The 15,743-nt window shown below is 37.5% G+C and overlaps 1 protein-coding gene across 1 annotated transcript in view; it reads left to right on the top strand.

Annotated features, from left to right (window-relative positions):
* The window catches only part of SLC26A7 (solute carrier family 26 member 7), a gene marked incomplete at both ends in the record, with an annotated part of 119,095 nt that extends 114,529 nt beyond the window's left edge, over positions 1-4,566 (top strand). Inside the window, 3 exons of the mRNA XM_080693733.1 lie at positions 3,267-3,321; positions 3,405-3,508; positions 4,531-4,566. Coding sequence (XP_080549859.1) covers positions 3,267-3,321; positions 3,405-3,508; positions 4,531-4,566 — 195 coding nt within the window. The remainder of the gene's footprint in view (positions 1-3,266; positions 3,322-3,404; positions 3,509-4,530) is intronic.
* Between the last annotated feature and the right edge of the window lie 11,177 nt (positions 4,567-15,743).

Raw genomic sequence — 15,743 nt, 5'->3', positions numbered from 1 at the left:
TTTATTAGTGCACTTTAATTATATATTATAGTGAGGTTTAGTGTGATACTAACAAGCATGCACCCAGCTCTTGGAAAACTCCAATCTTTGCAACTGAGATGGCTCAGAAACCTCCATATCCATAGATGGAAGAACACCTAATTTGATGAATTCAGGGAAAATTCAGACGCTTCTGGGATTTTTTTCCCTATTTTTTTTAAATGGCTACTAAGTCAAGAAGGAATTAAGCTCTTTTCATGTTTTCTTCTGATACTAAGCTGGGCTGGGATTGCGTGGGGGACGTGTTCCTCAGTGTCCTCAGTCCTCCACCAGCTGCGGTGCATGGGAGCCACTCGGTTGGCCTTCAGGAGCTTTCTCCTCAGCAGTATTCTTACCCTAGCCTTCTGGAATATTCCCTATGTGTGGTTTTTGTATTTAGCCAAAGCCTTAATAGAAGTTCTATTAACACTTCTAGAAGCTTTTCTCTGCATATCTCCCTCCTTTCTATTACTCACTCCACAAATCTCAGTCACCTAACTCCCCCTGAACTCCAGCTTCATCAGTTCAGTCCAATGCGAACCCTGCATGTTTCTTGGATCTCTCCATCATACTCAGCTCTGGAAACTGCTCGGTAACAGAAAGCTGAGCTTATGGAAGGGCTAATCTCATTTGTTCCCTCTGGGAACTGTCTTGAACTGCCTGAGGCCGGTTATCTAAATACAGCTGTTTATATATTTCGTCCATGTCTACTTATCTGTGGCGGATGGGATAGTCTTGTACTAGTTGTTCATTATGGCAGAAGTGGCAAGCAGACATTGACTTTTAAAGAATTCAAATTAGTAGCTTTGATGTTGTCTCACATTGTGGATTTTGAATGTTTTCTTGTGAAATTGCCTGGATCTCTGTTCATTTATATTTGAAATTTTCTTTGAAATGTCCAACCTTTTAGACTCAAGGTAATACAAAGGTTAATTTCAGTGTTATTTTTCTATGAGACATGGAGGGAAAGTGCCCACTGTGTGCAAGTCAGGATGTAGTCTCAGCTCTGCCATTCCAATGGAAGTATGGGAAAATTACCTCATTTGTCTGGATCTCTTTGATGCTTTGTAAGAATGAGGGGGTGATTTGGTTTTAGAATTAGGAAAGAGTTCATAGGCAAACAAATAATACAAAACATTGAAGTTTAATATGTTATATCTTGAATCTCATTACTTTTTTGTAAAGTTGACCTTTTATGCTTTTCTTGATGTTCACTATAAAAAAAAATCTTTGCACAATTAGGAATAGATTTTAACCTGAAAACTTCATAATTTCATGTAACTAGGCTTGCATTATAAAAACACATAGCCCCTCTTCATTGAAGGAGTTCTTGTGTTTGGTATGTTTATTTACTTTGTGTCTAAAAGAGTGCTCTTATTTTTGTGTGCTTTAAGATCATCTGGGTGTTTATTTAAATGCAGTCTTCTGAGTCCTGGTTCTGGTCCAGAGTCCTCATTTTAAGAAACCATGGTTGATTCTGACACAGTTGGTTAAGGATCATCTCTTGAGAAACAGTAGATTAGGATATTCTTTTACTGGAAAGAGCCAGAATGTTTACTTCTTGTTCAATTGCATTTTAAATTTACATCAGAATTTATTAGCTGCCCTCTCTAGACAAGATTTACAGTTAGTAAAGAGGAGGCTTTGGCTAAAACCAAAAACCACACATAGAGCTTAGGATTCAAGGTAGAAAATTTAGAAAAATCAAAATGTACAAGCATTGAGCATACTGAGACACTGCCCCTCATTTCTCATTCATCTTAGTGATTTTAAAGTTCTACACAGAGGGGCTATGTGTTTTTATAATGCAAGCCTAGTTATGTGAAATCAATTACATGACGTCAATTGATGTGATTTATTTTTAATTTTCAGAAAATGACATTTGTCTCTGGTTAAGGATTTTTTTTAATCTGTATATAAAAACTGAACAGTTTTGTGATAGCTCTTCCTTTTAATTTCCTTATTAGTATTGGTTTATTTCATCATGATCACAGTATCATTATGATACATATTAAAAATATTAAAAATAGGCAGATTTTAAGTCCAAATATCAGATATATTAGAATGTCATCTATGAAGTATAAGTAGAAATGTCCACTTCATTAAATTGTCATGAGGCTTAGAGAGGATTTATTGCACATTAAACAATACACGATGTCTAGCTAGCGTTAGTAGGTACTCAAAAATGCTAGCTTCTCACTTTGTCATTTCAAAAAAGTCATTTCCTAAAGGACAAATAATATAATTGCAACCAGTTTGATTTTTTTAGTTTCAGTCACCCTAAGAGAGGGTCCAGAGCAAAGAGTCACTGGGACTCTCCCGCCAAGCCTCTTCCCTGCTTTCCAACACCACCCCCAGGGTTGTTTTCTTAGTCACATTAGCATGAAGAACATTTTCCCAGGAGTTGTAGGTTGAAGGAAGTGGGGTGACTTCTACTTATTCTTTTGCTTGGGACACTGGAGAGGTCAGTGGACTGGAGATTATGTTTATCAGCCCTTGCAAACCACTCAGAGTAATGTGTTTGTGCTCCATTGAGCTTAAGAAAAAGTCAAACACCAAGAGGTCACCTTGAACTAATCATTTCAACTTATAAAAACAGAAGCCATCTATTTAATATCAAAGTCTTAGTCCACATTTTATATTTTGTTTGTTCATTCATACTCTAGGTGATACAACAATTATTTCTTATTCTTTTATATAGAACTGGTTATTGCTGAAATAATCTGAGGGACATTCTGAACATACATACACTAGAGTCATAGTGGGATTCTCAACTTACCATCCATGGATAGAGTTTATAGGATTCATGAATATATCCAAATTATGTAAAATATTAAAGTAAGCAGGAGGTTGAAAGACTTCACTTTCACAAATGGGTTCCTGACTCCCAATAAAAGATGTTGAGTGCCTTTTATATCATTCCCATGGAGAGGGAAAGGTGACACTTTGATTTTTAGTAAATGAAGTGGAAAATATAAACAGTCAAATTGAGTGGCAGCAAAGGTCTGTGCATTGCTATATTAATCTCAGTCTTTTCAGTGCCTGCCAGGTTATGGGCAACTGTGTTACAATGCCTCCCTCTGGTGGTTTGATTTCATAAACATGTGCTTCTCCCCCTCACACACACACACACACACACACACACACACACACACACACACACACCTCCTTTTTTCTGAGGCCTGTTTTATTCCTTCCTGCCATCTATTCTGAATTAATTGTGAGTTATACTATTTTAATTCTTCCAGGTTTACATGGACTGTAAGGACAGGAATGTAGATGTATTGTTAGCCAATTGTACAGGTAAGAGACCATCCTTGGATAACAGTGAGTATGATCCCATTGCCTTCTCCATCTATGTTTGTATTCCCTGTGCTTTCTTGCAGCTTCCTTGATAAAAGCAGTGAAGTACTATGGAAACCTAGACTCAGAAAACCCAATTTTTTTTGAATCGGTATCTGCTGCAGTAAGTAACATCTATTCAAATAAGGTGAGTTGATCAAATTAGCATATCAGAGTTGTAAAGAAAAGTAGAATGTAGAATCAAGGGCTTTGCAGCTCTTATATTAAAAAGCAGGTACCTAAAATGTATTAAAAATCCCTCCAATTTCCATCTCAGAGTTCTCTGCTACAAGTAAAAAAAAAAATATTTCCGTTACTTTTTGGGCCAGCTATGAACAATTGTTGAGTAATTTGCATCTTCCAACAATGTCAATGTTGACTGGATTTGGCAATCACTTATCAAGTTGTAAACTGCTTGCTTTAATGCTTCCAAGATTTACTGTCCTGGGAATTTGAATCTACTTCTCTCAAATGTAAAAACTATAAATATGGCATCTCAGCTTTTTTTCTGCTCTGATACCCTTGCCTCTAAGCTTAAAATAAGCTTAGATTGCCATCTCTGGGAACGTTCTTTGCAGAGTCTAGTGCTCACATGATCTGAAGTATGAAAGTTACCTTCCAAATACTGGACTTTGTGGTTTCATTTTGCAACTGTTCCCAGAGCTATGATTTCCTGCAATTTCTCTCTGACTTTTGGATCATTTTGCCTCTCCTCATCCCTAGAAGAGCACTCAGTGCCTCCCGGAGTCATCCCTATCATATTCAGTCAGAACAGTATGTATTTACAAAATATGATTCTTATTTTTTATTACATACCTAACATGTGTTTAGTACTTATCATGTTCCAGGAGTGTTATAAAAGCTTTAACTGTGTTAAGGAACTAAATTTGCCACAACTTTGTGAGGTATATTATTTAAATCATTTTTTAGGTGTGGGGAAACTGAGGGCCAATGACATTATGCTGCTTATTAGCGGAAGAGGCTGGTTTCAAAGTCAGCAGTCGGATTTTGGAAGTGGTCCTTTAAACTCCTGTTCTCTCTTGCCTCCTAGAATGTCTGTTTTCTTAATATGGCTAGACAGGCAGCTCCTGTTACTACTGTTCATTTGTTATGACACTGACTTAAGCATTAAGTAAGTAGTGTACACTTATTACTTATCTTCTGTTTCAGAATGTGAGCAAACTCAGTGAACACAGTGAAGTCTGAGACCCCTTTGCTGCGGAACAGATCTTGTCTCTAGCAACTGCCCTAAGGAGGCCACACACTGGCATTTTGCACAATGTCTGTTGAATAGACACTCTACACACAAGCTCTACTGCAATGAGTGGGATGTGACCTAGTAACTGCACAGCCACTGGTCAAGATTTGACAATATTTTTTTTCTAATCGTTGTTAGTATTGTTAGTAAGCAGACTCACTTAGTTGCTTTATATCAAAATCAATATGCATGTAGTGTTAGTGTACTAAAGGACAAATGATTTTATTTCTTCTATCACAATATTTTGTGTTGTTCTCTATTTAGCTGTAAGCAATTTTTTTTAAAAACTGAGACACATGGAATACTTATAAGTCATTTGTAAAATTTCGGAACATCTGTAACTAATACATAAAAACAGTTTAGCAAATGTTCCCTTTTCTCATAACCTCTCCCCCAAAAAAGCTATTTAAGTATCAGTAGGACTAGATATAACAGGACTAGATATTACTGTGTACAAAAGGATAAGAAATTCACAAAAATAAAGCAATCAGAAACAAATGATAAACTAGAAGTCATTGATTTCCATAACTTTCAACATACCCATTCCATTCATATTTGAAAGAAAACAGGTACCCAAATAAAACCAAGTTCTTGACGTAATTCTCTTTTGCTTTAAATATTAGAAATGCTTAGGATCTTCATACAAAATAACTCCAATTTCTGTATTTTCTCCATTTAAGAAGCTATTTTCTGCTTTAGTTTTATTAGAGTTAGGGAATGTGGAAATTGTATATTTTATATTTTTCACAAGTATGATTTTTAGATGAGAAAATAACACTAGTCAAATAGCTTCATGCTATTTTAGTACGAGATTAACTGTAGTAGTTTTGACTGTTGCATTTAAGAGATAGTTGATAAAATATGCTAATCTATCTATATTCAGACAGATACATAGGTCTCCATATATGTCTTTTCTTCACTTCTTTTGTTAGGGGAGAACGTGCATGTGATTACCTGTAAACCGAACCCCCAAAAACCAACAGGATAATTGACAAAAACTAATTACCAGGCTGATCTGTACATATTACTATCTTCATACTTGTACATACATTTTCAATTGCATGGAAGATAAGGTTTTACATTTTTATCTAAGAATTGAATCTGTAGGAAAAATCTCAATTACAAAAATAGGCACGGACACATTATGCTTTAATGTTAATGGTATTTTTAACTATTCTAGAAACTACCAATCTAGAGGGGAAAAAAACAGGTAGTTAAAAGTGAGTTTGAGAAACAGGTTAAACATAAAATTGAAAAAACTGGCCATTTAGGTGTTTTCATGGGTATCTTTAAGAGTAAATTCTAGCTCCTGCCAACTAATGAGTTGTAATGGCCTCTAGCAAATGTGTGATAAAAACTCATAATGACCCTTAATTTTAACAAAAATCCCATTTGGACAACATGATAACATAAAAAAGCAATAATAAATATTTTAATGTTCATAACTTAGCTGAGCCATTTTTATTTTTATTGAAATGAACCTCAAAAAATAGCCTTCTCTCAAAAGTTTACTCCATCCCTTTGTCACTAATTTGGCTGGGAATGACCAAGACTAACTCACATTCTCATCAAACACTGTTCCCAAGAAAGGTAGAAGTAACAAATGGAGGTAAAATTCCCTTAGAGAAAGGAATTTTTATTTGCTTCCTTCAATTCAATTATTCCACTGGTGGATGGTGGAAATATTCACCATTCCTAATGCATAGGTCACTGGCAGATAGATGAACACAAGTAAGGAAAGTCAAGAAAATAAGATATATTTTGCTTCCTACAAATTGATATTTTGCTATGCAACATTAGTATATAAATGAATTCATGCACTGTAGGCATTTTCTAATTTGTTAGAAATACAGATCATGAATGAATTAAAATCATGTTAATTGATGGATTGTTCCTTCTATTTTATTGTTAATGCTGATTCAGTATTGTCTGAGCAGTTGCATTTGAATACATCTTAGTGTTTATAGTAGAGCTTTAATGAGTAATACTTTAAAGCCAGTGTCTTGGGTACCAAATGCTAATATCATATCCAAAGAAAAGGAACACCAGGCCATGAACTTCAGAAAGTCCTTTGTCCTATGGCTTCTCCCTCAGTCCTAGGTCTCAATGGCTATTAACCTGAAGAAAGTCCCTTGAACTAAGTTCTATGAGTCCAAAAGCAAAACTTAGATACACATGATTCTAAAGCATAAATGTTTATTTCAAAACAAGAACTGACAATGCAAAAACTATAATATTGCCCTAGTACTGGACTATTTTTAGAATCAAACTGAATTATTTTTATGGGATCATCTTATTTTTATACATGATAAACTACTTCCATATTACCCTATTATGTTAAAATAAAATTGGAAAAAATTAAAACTGACCTATAAGAGCGTTAAAGACCTAATATAGTGACATATAAATTAAGCATAAAATATGTAACCAGGAAAAGACTGTTACCATTACATTTATGCAAATTAAATGCCCTTAAATTTTGCCATTTGTCTTTCACTTTAAAGGTTATTTGCCCCTATTATATAATTCAAGTGTTACAAGGTGTAGCTTAAACTACTTTGCAGTAATTTATTTGACAGAGCTCTATTCTATAAATGCATAATGTAATGAGAAAAGAGATCTTTCTTTTTTAATGAAAACATTAATGTGTTAATATTCCTTATGAATAATGTTTGACATTTACTTGTACCAAAATGTGTTGGTATGTCGTGGAATCTACATACGCCTTAGAAATGTACATTCTGTATTCTGTGGCATGATGATCTAATTCAGTGTAGAACATGCTTTTTGGCAGTGAGTTCACTGCCAGATTTCAAATAGAGAGTTAAGTGGTGCTTTCACAATCCAAAGATTTTTAGTTAAAAATCATGTAGGCTAATACGCTGCACTTATTTTTGTATTTTTCAATGCATTTAATTATCTTTTTTATAGTTCTTTGTACTAACTCAGCATGTAACCACCAATTTACATGAAAATAAATTGAAATATGAAAACTATTATGCTTAAATGGATTTTTGTCCATTATTCAGAGTATTTACTCTCCTGCAAAGCCAGTAATATATATTACTTTCTTGGACTGACCACAGAGTCTTATGTATTGAACATTCCTGGAAGTATCTGTTTTTCCTAGTAAGTTATTCTTTCAAAACTTAAAAAGTAATTTATGGACTGCTGATAAGGGCATATATTACAAAAGAACTGCATTTACACAGTCCTCTTTCATCAGGTTTACATCCTTTTGGTTTTAATTAGTGGGTATATTTTTATAAAAAATTTATTTGCATAGGTTCTTCATGACATTTTGTTTTCTTCTTTCCTGAGTTTCCAAGCTAAATTTAATATTCCACAACATTTTGAAGCTTTGTGCTCCAGTGCTCCAAATATAGTAAGATAGGACACTATTTAGGTGTTGAAAATATAGCAGTGGATAAAACAGAAAAAAAAAATTCTCTCCTCATTAAGTTTATAAGTAGGGAAGGCAGAAAACAATAAATTTAAAATGCATTTATTATAATTTAGATGATAATATGTGCAAAGAAAATTAATAAAATTAAGGAAAGATAATTAGTTGTATGGCAAAGAATGAGCACTGTACTCTTAGATAGCACAGAAGGAAGGTGACTAATAGGAGAGTATTAGTCAATGTAGGCTGCTTTAACAAAATGTAATGATATAAGAAGTTTAACAGTAATTTATTTCTCACAGTTATAGAGGCTGTAAAGTCCAAGATGAAGGAACTGGCCAATTCAATTTCTGATAAGGTTTCTTATCAAATGATAAGAGGTTCTCTTATCAGATGGCTGGTAGATGGCACCTTCTAACTTCTCATATAGAGGGGAGAGAGAACTTTGATAACTCTTTGTTTAATGACACTAGTCTTATGCAATTGGAACTCAACCTCATGATCTCATTTAATCTTAATTACCTGCTTGTAGATTCTTTCCCTAAATACAGTCGCACTGAGGGAGCATACAGTTCATTCCATTGCATTCTGACCCTGGCCTTTCCAAATCTCATGTGCTAATCACATGCAAATATATGTGTCTTGTATGTATCATACCTAAATAGTCCCAAAGGTCTTAACTCAGTCCAACATCAACTCTAAGGTCTAACATCCAAAACTGCATCTAAATCTCATCTAAGTCATATACAGGTGAAAATAGACATGATTTATTATTAGGCAATTTCCACTCCAAAATATAATGGTAGGGAAGGCTTAGAAATTATGTCATCATTCTAAAAGGGATAAAAAAAAAAAAGAAGGGAGAAATGATGTCGCAATTAAGTTTAAAACTTAGCAAGGCAAAATCCATTAGATCCATTGGATATTTTATTTATTTGGTATTAGTGATACTAGGGTTTGAAACCAGGGCCTTGCCTAATGCTAGGCAAGTGCTCTACCACTAAGCTACATATTCTGTCCTCAAAATGCATTAGATATTAAAGCATGAAAATAATCCTTTTTTAAAAAAAATAAGCATCTCACTTTTATTATAAAATTTATAAAATTTTATTAAGAATCATCACTGGTATCTGTGTGGAGAAGCCCATACCAGTTGGCAGTTGGAGCACATTGCCCTGCAGCTGAGTCCACTCTGACCAGAGTCTGGATCCAAGAATTTAGTTTCATTCACTTCATCTGTCTGGTTTCTCTGGCGCTATTCTGTTGCTCAATAGTCTGGCGTGCCTCTGCCCACCTCTCTCTGGAGCAAATCTCTTGGCTCCAGAGGCCAGCACACAGCTCAACAGATATGGATAATGTGGGTAACAGTCGTCCTGAGGACCCACCTCCAGTCTTTCCTGTCATCTCTGATCCTGAAGGCCAGCTTTGGGTGTGGTAGCCAGGTGCTTGCCTGGGAGAATCTTAGGACCATACTGGGGGGCTGTGTTGGGACCCCTTTGTGTCAAGCAGCACAGGGGAATGGCAGGCAGGCTATATCTTCTGCCCATCTGCCTCGAATGTGTGTTTTCCTTAGAGAACAGGAACTGGAAGGTGGGAAGGTCTGGCTGGCTGGCTATCCTCTTGAGTGGCAGAGAGAAGGTGGAAGGATCCTCTGGGGATAGAGGTAGAGCAGCACACCATGGCTCACATGACCCTGGATCAGCAGACATTTTAGCCATTGCATTGTCAAATGTCCTGTTCAACACTGATAGGTCTGGTGTGGTCTGTACCTCAGGCAGTGCGTTACTTTCAGGATTGCAGATTTCACATCTGGGGAGCAGCTCCCTAGCAAGACACAGCCTCCACACCTGTTGCTGCTGTGTGTACCCTCTCCACCTCCCACTCAAAACCTTCCCCACTATTTACTGATCTCTCTCCCCAGTTACTTAAAAATTCCTGTTTCTTATTTTCTTTCTAGCTTCCACATATATGAGAAAACAGGATCCTTGACTTACTGAGACTGACTGATCTCACTTAGCACAATATTCTATAATTCCATCCATATTGCTAAAAATGACATAATTTTGATTTCTTTATTTTATATTTTATCGGCTGCATTGTCATTTTACATCACATTAGAATACAAAGTGTTAGAAAAATACACACACACACACACACACACACACACACTTGTTTCTGTCCCCATTAAATCCCTCACTTGGCAAGTCTTTGAGATTGAAATCGACAATTTTCTATATTTTATAGTATTATTTCTATTATTGCAGTCATTAGGACTTTGTCCCCCTCCCGCTTCACTAATCACCCTTGGCCACTCCCCTGGAGTCTCTGCTCAGCTATCTGAGGTGCCCATATTGCCAACTATCTCTCTAGCTTCTACATGTGAGAGTAGAAACACATCTACTTATTCTTTAGGACTGGGTGTACTCACTTAGCATAATATTCTGTATTTCCATCCATTTTCCTGGAAATGGTATAATTTTGTTGTTCTTTATAGCTGAGGAAAATTTCATTTTGTGTAAATACCAAAGTTTTGTGATCCATTTATCTATTGATGAACATCTAGGCTGACTCCATAATTTACTACACTGAAGCTTTTTAATTTAATGTTATTCCATTCATAAATTCTCATTTAATTTTCCGAGATTCTGGGGTCTTCTTGAGGAAGTTTCTACCTGTATCTCTGTGTTGGAGTATTGGCCCTATACACTATATTAGCAGTTTCAAATTTTCTGGTCTAATTTCTCAATTTTTGAACCACCCAGAGTTGACTTTTGTGCAAGGTGAAAGGTTAGGGTTTAGTTTCATTTTTCAACATATGGTTAGCCAGTTCTCCCAACAGCATTTGTTGAAAAGGCTGTCTTTCCTCCAGTGTATATCTTTGGGATCTTTTTCAGTGATCAGCTGGCTATAGATATGGGGCTTTGTTTCTGAGTCTGCTATATATTGTTTGGCTTAGAAATATACTCAGCTTAATATCTAAATTTTATCACTTACAAATTCTACCTTTTATCAAACTCTAGAACACAGCTCCGTCAAATTCTTTGACAATTTATAGCAAGGATTGTCTTCCCTCTAGTTTACTATAACATGCTCTTCATTTTTGTTTTAGACCACCCCAGCTGGGCTTTTTATGGTTTTATCCCTATTAATACTTTTCATGATTATTTATTCTCTAAAAAGACAGATGCTTTCTGTTCAGCTCTTTTCTTTTTGAGTCCCCATTGGATTGCCTTTAACATCCTTATTTCTACCAAAAGTCCTTTATAGCAACCCAAGATTTTACTTACATGTATCTAAAAACTCTTTTAGTCGTTACTAATTACTAATTACTCAGTTCCAAGACTGCTTCCACATTTTTAGTTATTTGTTGTAGTAGCATTACACTTCTTACTACCTAAATCTGTCTTGCTCTCTTTAGGCTGCTATAGAAAAATACCATAAACTGGGTGGTTTGAACAACAGAAAATTTTTTTTGTCACAGCTAGAATATCTTATTTTAAAATGTGCCATAGTGAATGGATGTATCCATATTGGTTCTTATAAGTGTATAAATCCACACATGTATATACCAAGTATATTTATCACTGGTTAAAGGACTGCCCAAAAGAGTATAACATAATTACCATAAAGGTAATGTAAATGATATTTACACTTCATTTGACAATAACTTATTTATCTGAACTGAGGTTTCAGTTCCTCATAGCAATGACTATTAATACCACTAGCTGCTGATAACAATGAATAGATAAGAATATTATAAATTTCACTGTTGTACCTTGTGTCAAAATTTTCAAAGATGGATAATTTTCATCAAGATTCTGTTGTTTAGTTAACCTAAAAATTTATCATCCGTAACCACAGAAAAATAATGGAATCCTAAATAACAAATTTAACAGTTGTTCTTATAATGGGATATATTCAGAAGAAAAAAAATATTTGTCACTCTTACCAAAAGACTGTTTTCTATAGAGCTCAAAATTATACCATAATAAATCATTCTTATTTTAAGATCTCATATTTAGATGCCACTACAGATTCTGTTTATGCTAAAGAGAAAGGCAGCACCCCATTTCTTAGCTAGCACATGTGAAAAGTTTAAAAAATTCTTTGAAAAAATTTCAGTAGATATTTCAGAGTAAACATAGCAGTATTTTATTAAAAAGGACAGAGAGTAAGCCAGGCGTGGTGGCGCACACTTGTAATTCCCACACTTGGGAGGCTGAGACAGAATGATCAAGCAGGTTCGAAGCCAGCCTCAGCTGGTTTAAGAGACCCTGTTTTCAAATAAAATATAAAATAGGTCTGGGAGTGTAGCCTGGAAAGAGAAGGCCCCTGGGTTTCATCCCCAGTATCATCAAAAAAAGAAAAAGGCAAAGAGTAATCTGATCACAAGAAAATACTCATGAGACTAAAATAAATGCACTGAGGGCAGCATAAAATGAATATTACCAAGGTAAGTGTCCCAATGTGTGTCTCACAGTTTTTGGTTGTGAAAGTGGCTTCTAATCATGGAAAGACAAAGGCAACACTCACACCATAAGCTGATTATAAAATACTTTACTTCCTACAGAAAGATAATAAATGGTCATAACCCATAACTAGAAAGAAGACCTATTTGAGTACCTATTAATTGGGCCAAACAGTTTTGTTAGGTTTTATTTTTTGTCTTTCCATTTTCTTTCTTTTCTTTTTTAATTTTATTTATATGTGGAACATATTGAAAATAGTATACATATAGATTGTGCTTGGTGCGCTCTCCCCGCCTGTTTCTCCTCCCCCCTCCTAACAATGAGTGTCCAGGTTAACCATGCTATATTCATACTTTTACACATATTCGAATGTAGCTCCTCCATTAATCAACCTCAGCCTTCTTCCTCTTCTATCCTTCCATTCTAGCTTTGCTGAGATTTTCCCTTCATTATCTGGAGTCCCTCTGATATTCCTAATACTCCCTAGTTTGGCCATATTAGAGAAAACATATCAGAGTGGTGGCTGGCAAAGATCTTCTCCCATTCTGTAGGATTTCTCTTTAGGTTCTTGGAGTTTCCTTTGATAAGAAGAAACTTTTTAGTTTGATGCCATTCCACTTGTTAATTTCATGCTTTAATTTCATGTTGTTTTTACTACTATTGCTCTATAGTATAATTTGAAGTCCAGGATTGTGATGCCTCCTGCATGGTTCTTGTTGCTGAGAATTGATTTGACTATTGTGGGTCTTTTATTTCTTCATATTAAATTCATGACTGATTTTTCTAGGTCTATGAACAATGTTGTTGACATTTTAATGGGAATTGCATTGATTCTATAGATCACTTTTGGCAGAATGGCCATTTTTATTATATTGATTCTGCCTATCCGTGAGCAAGGGAGATCTTTCCATCTTCCAAGGTCTTCTTCAATTTCTTTCTTTAGTGTTTTATAGTTTTCTCTGTAGAAGTCTTTTACATCTTTGGTTAGGCTTATTCCTAGGTATTTTATTTTATATATTTTTATTGGTGCATTGTAGCCAAACATCTCAACGGAATACAAAACTTGTGAAGATATACAAGCATACATCATCTAATTAGCCTTTATCCAATCCCCATCCCATTCCCTCCCTCTCCCTGGATCCCATGCTTGATTTAGTGATTGACTTTGATATATTTGTTTAAGTACATCATGTGCTTTAAAGAGATTCCATCTTCCCCCATCCCATCCCCTCTGATAGGGCCCTTTCTTCAACTAGATTTCCTCCTATTACCCATTTCTTCCTAGCTTTTGCATAGTAGGGAAAGCATCTGATTTTTTATTTTCTGTGATATTATGTGGATGCCACATTGCAGGCTCTGATCCCACTCTCGAAGGCCCCGGCACTGGCCTTGCTGCTATGCAGGCTCCGATCCTGATCTCAGTGGCCTCAGCACTGGCCTTGCCTCATGACAGACTCTGATCCCGTATTTGCTGGCTCCAGAACTGACCTTGCCTCATGGCAGTCTCCTATCCCAGCCTTGGAGGCCCCAGCATCAGCCTTGCCTTAAGGCAGGTTCCTTTCCCAGTCTCGCTGGCTCCAGCAATGGTCTCACCACATGGCAGGCTTCGATCCCAGCCTCACTGGCCCCAGCACCAGCCTCACCGCAGGGAAGGCTCTGATCCCTGCCTCTGAGGCCCCAGCACCAGCCGCACCCCTCAGCAGGCTCCTATCCTGGCCTTGTTGGCCCCGGCACTGGGCTCAACCCTCTGCAGGCTCCGATCCTGGCCTCAGAAGTCCCAGCACCAGCCTTACCTTAAGGCAGGATCCTATCCCAGCCTCACTGGCCCCAGCATGAGCCTTACCGCATGGCAGGCTCTGATCCCAACCTTGCTGGCCCTGGCACAGGCCTTGCATTATGGAAGGCTCCTATCCAGGCCTCGCTGGCCCCAGCACTGGCATCACTGCCTGGCATGCTCCAATCCCGGCCTCACTGACCTCAGCACTGGCCTTGCTGCCTGGCAGGCTCCTATCCTGGCCTCAGAGGCCCTGGGACCAGCCTTGCTGTGCAGCAGGCTCTGGTGGTCTCTGTCACTGTGAGCAGGTCATCTACAGATGTTTCCTTTTTTCTTCCATTTTTATTTTTTTGTGGTACTGGGGTTTCTGGAAATCCTTCTACCTCCATACTACACTCCCAGAGACCTATGTTTTTATATTTTGATTTGGAAATAGGGTCTCTTAAGCCAGCAAAGCTGGCTTCAAACCTGCGCAATCCTCCTGTCTCTGCCCCCGAAGCACGGGGATTACAAGCATGTGTCACCATGCCCGGCATTCTTTCTTTTTTTTTTTTTCTTTTTAATATGAGAAAGCAGTACATGTCTTTTGCAAAAGCTGGGACTCCAAATACCTAGTGGCAATAAATTTTGTCTCTCCTCCAAAGGCAGAGGTCCACAGCTTCACTTCAGAAAGCAGGCTCTGCTGCTCCATGTGCACTCTGGCCTCCCGCGCTGTGCAGAGGAGCGTGGTGGCCATGAGGGTGGCCATCTCCCAGAACATGCAGCATGGTGGCCCAACCTGGCTATGTGGGGCTCCCTCTGATACACCCCAAATCCTTTTACCACTTAGCATGTTGTCCAGAAATCCCGAGCATGTGTGGCAGGAGCAGACTACTTTTGGGGAGATTTCCTCAAAAGTTCAAGGACTCATTGGACTGGACCTGTGCCGTCATCGCCACTCCCATCTCGGTTCTCTCCTGAACACCTTTCCCACACAGCATGTTTTCCAGAATTCCCAAGTATGTGCAGCAGCATCAGTCTACCTTTGAGGAGATTTCTTTTAAATTTTAAGGTGGATTGGATTGGACCTCTGCCTCTCCCAAATGCTGGCCACTGCTGCCGCTGTCACTGCCATCCTGGTTCTCTTCTGAGCACCTTTTTCACACAGCATGTTGTCCCAAATTCCTGAGCATGTACGGGTGTAGCATTCTACCTTCAGGGAGATTTCTTCAAAAGATCAAGGTGGATTGAATCGGCTCTCTGCCTCTCCCAAGTACTGGCCACTGTCCCTGCCACCACTGTTGCCACCACCATCTCAGTTCTGTTTAAAACACTTTTCCCACACAGCATGTTGTCCAGAATTTCTGAGCATGCGTGAGGGTAGCATTCTACCTTTGGGGAGATTTCTTCAAAAGATCAAGGTGGATTGGATCAGATCTCTGCCTCCCCAATACAGGCCTCTGCCGCCACTGCCACAGCTGCCACTGCTGCCGCTACCAC

Source organism: Muscardinus avellanarius (assembly GCF_963383645.1).
Source record: "Muscardinus avellanarius genome assembly, chromosome: 4".
In the NCBI taxonomy this organism is placed as follows: Eukaryota; Metazoa; Chordata; class Mammalia; order Rodentia; family Gliridae; genus Muscardinus; species Muscardinus avellanarius.
This window is presented reverse-complemented; position numbering and strand designations above follow the sequence as displayed.